The sequence below is a fragment of the Anarhichas minor genome, unplaced genomic scaffold, assembly GCF_050575085.1.
Source record: "Anarhichas minor isolate MPS153535 unplaced genomic scaffold, ASM5057508v1 ptg000136l, whole genome shotgun sequence".
In the NCBI taxonomy this organism is placed as follows: Eukaryota; Metazoa; Chordata; class Actinopteri; order Perciformes; family Anarhichadidae; genus Anarhichas; species Anarhichas minor.
In genome coordinates this window covers 20,421,001-20,424,902 of record NW_027466582.1, presented here as the reverse complement: position 1 = coordinate 20,424,902, position 3,902 = coordinate 20,421,001, and the positions used below count along the sequence as shown (strand labels likewise).

At 45.9% G+C, this 3,902-nt stretch overlaps 1 protein-coding gene across 1 annotated transcript; it reads left to right on the top strand.

Moving 5' to 3' along the window:
* The first annotated feature begins 471 nt into the window (after positions 1-471).
* LOC142942100 (NF-kappa-B inhibitor alpha-like) lies at positions 472-2,853 on the top strand. The gene is made up of 6 exons (XM_076084293.1): positions 472-768; positions 1,316-1,421; positions 1,538-1,745; positions 1,850-1,938; positions 2,050-2,310; positions 2,417-2,853. The coding sequence occupies exons 1-6, from the start codon at positions 536-538 to the stop codon at positions 2,444-2,446; spliced, it is 927 nt and encodes a 308-aa protein (XP_075940408.1). The 5' UTR covers positions 472-535; the 3' UTR covers positions 2,447-2,853.
* Positions 2,854-3,902: the final 1,049 nt, after the last annotated feature.

Below are 3,902 nucleotides of genomic sequence, written 5' to 3'. Positions count from 1 at the left end.
TTAATCTTCAGTGTAAATTGTAAACTAAATTTGGATGTCTCTTTTTAAACTGATTTCAATTAGGCCAAAAGTAAGTAAATGGAATATATATATATGTATGTATGTATATATATATATATATATATATACACTTTGGTTAGCCACTTGAAATAGATAATTTCCCCAGTGCAGAAGGGAATTCTTCAAGAGCCAGTTTGGGGCTGCCTCCCTCTCATTCATGCCCATGGTGTCTCATTCATTGACATAACTCATGACATGTTCCCTAACCTACATCACAGGTGAAAATAGGTGTCTAATAGGAAACTACAAGATTTCATTCTGAGTCTCTTTGGGAGGGAGAGGGGGGATTTTTCTCACAAAAGCACACGCTCGGTGTGATTTCCCTTGTCAGACCTAAGATAAGTCAATCGGAATTCCCCGCTGAAGCCCCGCCCACCGAGCGCACAAAACCCAGGCGCTTTGCCTTAGCGGCACTACTCTGCCCTGACCTTTGGAGAAAGACGGAGCTGTTTTTTCTGACAGTCGCAAAGTTACCATGGACATCCACCGAGTATCTAACCGCAATCAAATGGATTATAACATCGACAGCATGGAGCCCAAACACGGGAAAATGCTGCCTTGCCAAGAAGACCGTTTCGACAGCGGCCTGGATTCCCTGAAGGAGGACGAGCTGGTGAACGAGTTTGAGGAAATGCATGTGAACATAAGCGAGGAGCTCACACATGAATACGAACCGTGGAGATCTGTAGTGACTGACGATGGTGACACGTAAGTTGATTTTTATTTTTTTGTAGATTATTAATCATGCACAGCGCATTCTCACGTTTCCTCCTTCTGCGTAAATCAGATGTGCGTAAAACAAAAGCACTCGAGCGCAGCATGCAACGTTCAAATTGAATGCATAGAAAAGCTATGAAAAAGCTGCGAAATTACGCATGAAAATGTCGAAAGTTGCACGAAAACAAGAGGCCTTTTAAAAAGTGTGTGCGCGTGCAACAAAGCGCGTCCTCAGTGAGTGTGTGTGTACTTTAGCTGAGAGCGCAGTCTGGGCGGTGCTAAAGTCCGCTCTGCGCGTTCAGGAAAGTCCCTGGCCTGGTGCCAGGAACTGATAAAGCATGAGATGTGTCAAGCAACAACTGGTGGAAATAACCCGACAAAACTCCGGTCTTGCGAAACGCTCCACTGCTCGGGCTTTGTTATTTCGTACTTAGCTGGAACCACTTCCTCAGTGGGTAAATCTTTTTATTTATTTATTAAAAGCACTATTTTAACTAACCTTTCTCTTTTTCTTCCCCCCCTCCTCCTCACCAAACAGGCTCCTCCACTTGGCCATCATCCATGAAGCCACAGAACATGCCTTTCAGATGATCAAACTCTCTCACAAGCACCCCTTCCTCAATGCACAGAACCACCAGAGACAGGTAATAACCCCAAATAAATGATTGAATACAAAGCCACACCTTCCTCCTCATATACACAAATGACCTTTGAAGTCAGGATGATAATTAAATATATTTTCTGAATGTGTCCTCCCCAGACTGCCCTCCACCTGGCAGTGATCACAGAGCAGCCTCAGTTAGTGGAGAGGCTCCTGAAGGCCGGCAGTGACCCACGTCTAGCCGACGACAGCGGGAACACGGCTCTCCACATCGCCTGCAAGAAGGGCTCCCTCGCCTGCTTCGGCGTCATTACCCAGAACTGCCAGCGCCACATCGCCTCTATGGCGTCCTTCCCCAACTACAGTGGTAAGTACAGAGTTAAAATGGAACACCTGAAGACACACAGACTTTCATGACTCACTTAAGAAGTTCTTGAATTTGGTTATTAACTGAGCTTTTCCTCTCCACAGGACATAACTGTCTCCACTTGGCGTCCATTAACGGCTACATCTCATTGGTTGAAAGCCTCGTTCGGCTGGGTGCAGACATCAATGCACAGGTATGTCATCAGCCCAAGAGGCAGCCAGTTTCACAAAAGGAATGTCTGAAGGACAACCTCGGTGTGATGCAGCAGCGACCTAACAGTGTTTCTTTACGTTGTTGCTCATAGGAACAGTGCAGTGGACGGACGTCGCTCCATCTGGCCGTAGACCTCCAGAACCCCACACTGGTCGGGCGCCTCCTCGAGCTCGGCGCTGACGTGAACTGCTTGAACTACGGTGGCTTCACGCCGTACCACCTCACCTACGGACGCCAGAGCGAGGAGATCCGCCGCCAGCTGTACGAGAGGACGCCGCAGGAGCTGAGGGAGCTGCCTGACAGCGAATCAGACGATAGCGATATGGAGGATCTGGATTCATCGGAGGATGAGGTTAGTTTTTGAATCAGGGTCCTCAAAGGCAACAGAGCCTGAAGATTTCATATGATCTTGTTTTTAAAGTCTGGGTTCCTAACATCTTTTCTTTTCTCTCCTGCAGCTGTACGATGACATAAAGTTCGGAAAGTAAACAGAAGCATTCCGTCTACCGGTGCTGTGAATGACAGTGAAGCTGCTACAATGTGGCCCAGCCACGGCCCCCCAACGAGGGACACATCAGTCCACGTCCCCCGTCCAGGCCCAAGTCCACAGGTGCTGGTCCTGGGATCAAAAGAACGTGGATGAAGACGGTGTCCGGTCTGGTCAAGCCCGGTCCGGATCACAGAATGATCTGCACCGAAACACCATAAAACAGCAAGACCACGACCTCCATAGTCCTTCTATATACTGCAAATATACATTGATGTGTATATACCAGACAAGACGTGTGTAATATATTGTAAATACAGAGATATTATTTTTGTACCTGTACATATGTGTGAATTTAAACACTATTAACAAAAAGTTGTTCTGAATAAAAAGAAGTTTATAAATATACACAGCTGTGATTGGTGAGTTTTATTTCCTTCTGTGTTTCACGGCCTTTCCACATTTTAAAATGAGCATCATTTCTCACTTAAACAAAGTGACAAGGAAAAGGTCGTCGCCCAGACTTGTGAAAGACAAAAACAATCCCACTTAGAACAGTCTGGGATTTCCTTGTTGGGGCGAGGTCACCAGGTCTCTGAGTCACCGCGTTGAAAGTCCCTGGGCGGCATAAGAGGAACATGGTGTACGTAAACATTCCACCCTGCCCCGATGCTACCGCTGAGTGGCAGCTGGGAACTGGCACTTGCTAGAAATACAGAAGAACTTTTGTACTAGGAAGCGTCTTTTACCAATACTGGAAATGGGCCAGAGGCAGTTATCAGTGTAACTGCTGTCACAATGACCAGGGAGCTTTGGAGTCTGGGAAGTTCAAGCTAGAGATCTGTTGATAGAGTTGAGTAGAATTGTCAAGAATCTTCCAGACAATGACCTGAAATAACCAGGAACTCGCTCTAATTCCCAGTATGAAGTAGATCTGAAGGCGACACGGAGAAAATGTCCCAGTGATTGGGTGTAAGCAGTGTGCACTGTAATAGTCCTCATGAACATGAACTAAACCTGTACAAGACTGCAGGGGGATTTTCCAAGGTCAAAGTTGTTGCCTTTTAAGGGCAGTGGAAATGACCCAAGACAGGCATTCAATATGAATTCATACAGCAAAAAATACATTTTAGCTGTCGTTCTGATTCTGTAATAGCTGCAGGAAGCCGTGTAGCAGCAGACTGATGGGAAATAGTTTTACTGATGATCATATAAATGAAATGCTGAGCTGGAGCCACCGTTTCCCCACGACACACACCAGAGGCCATGTGTCAGCTTTGTCAAAACCATTTTGAAAGGGGAACAAATGTCCCCTTTGCATACAGAAACTACTTGTAAAACATATCCGGTGAGTGCAAGCAGTCTATTTCTGACATGCTCCATATGTGTAAAAAAAAACAATACGCTGAAATGTTGAGAAAATGAGGTCAACTAAGGTCTCCATCACTTTGTAGTAA

Coding starts and splice junctions, on each gene's coding strand:
- LOC142942100 (XM_076084293.1), top strand. CDS start 536: ATGGACATCCACCGAGTATCTAACCGCAATCAAATGGATTATAACATC. Junction 1,746..1,849: donor GTCCTTCCCCAACTACAGTG/GTAAGTACAGAG, acceptor TCCTCTCCACAG/GACATAACTGTCTCCACTTG. Junction 1,939..2,049: donor GTGCAGACATCAATGCACAG/GTATGTCATCAG, acceptor TGTTGCTCATAG/GAACAGTGCAGTGGACGGAC.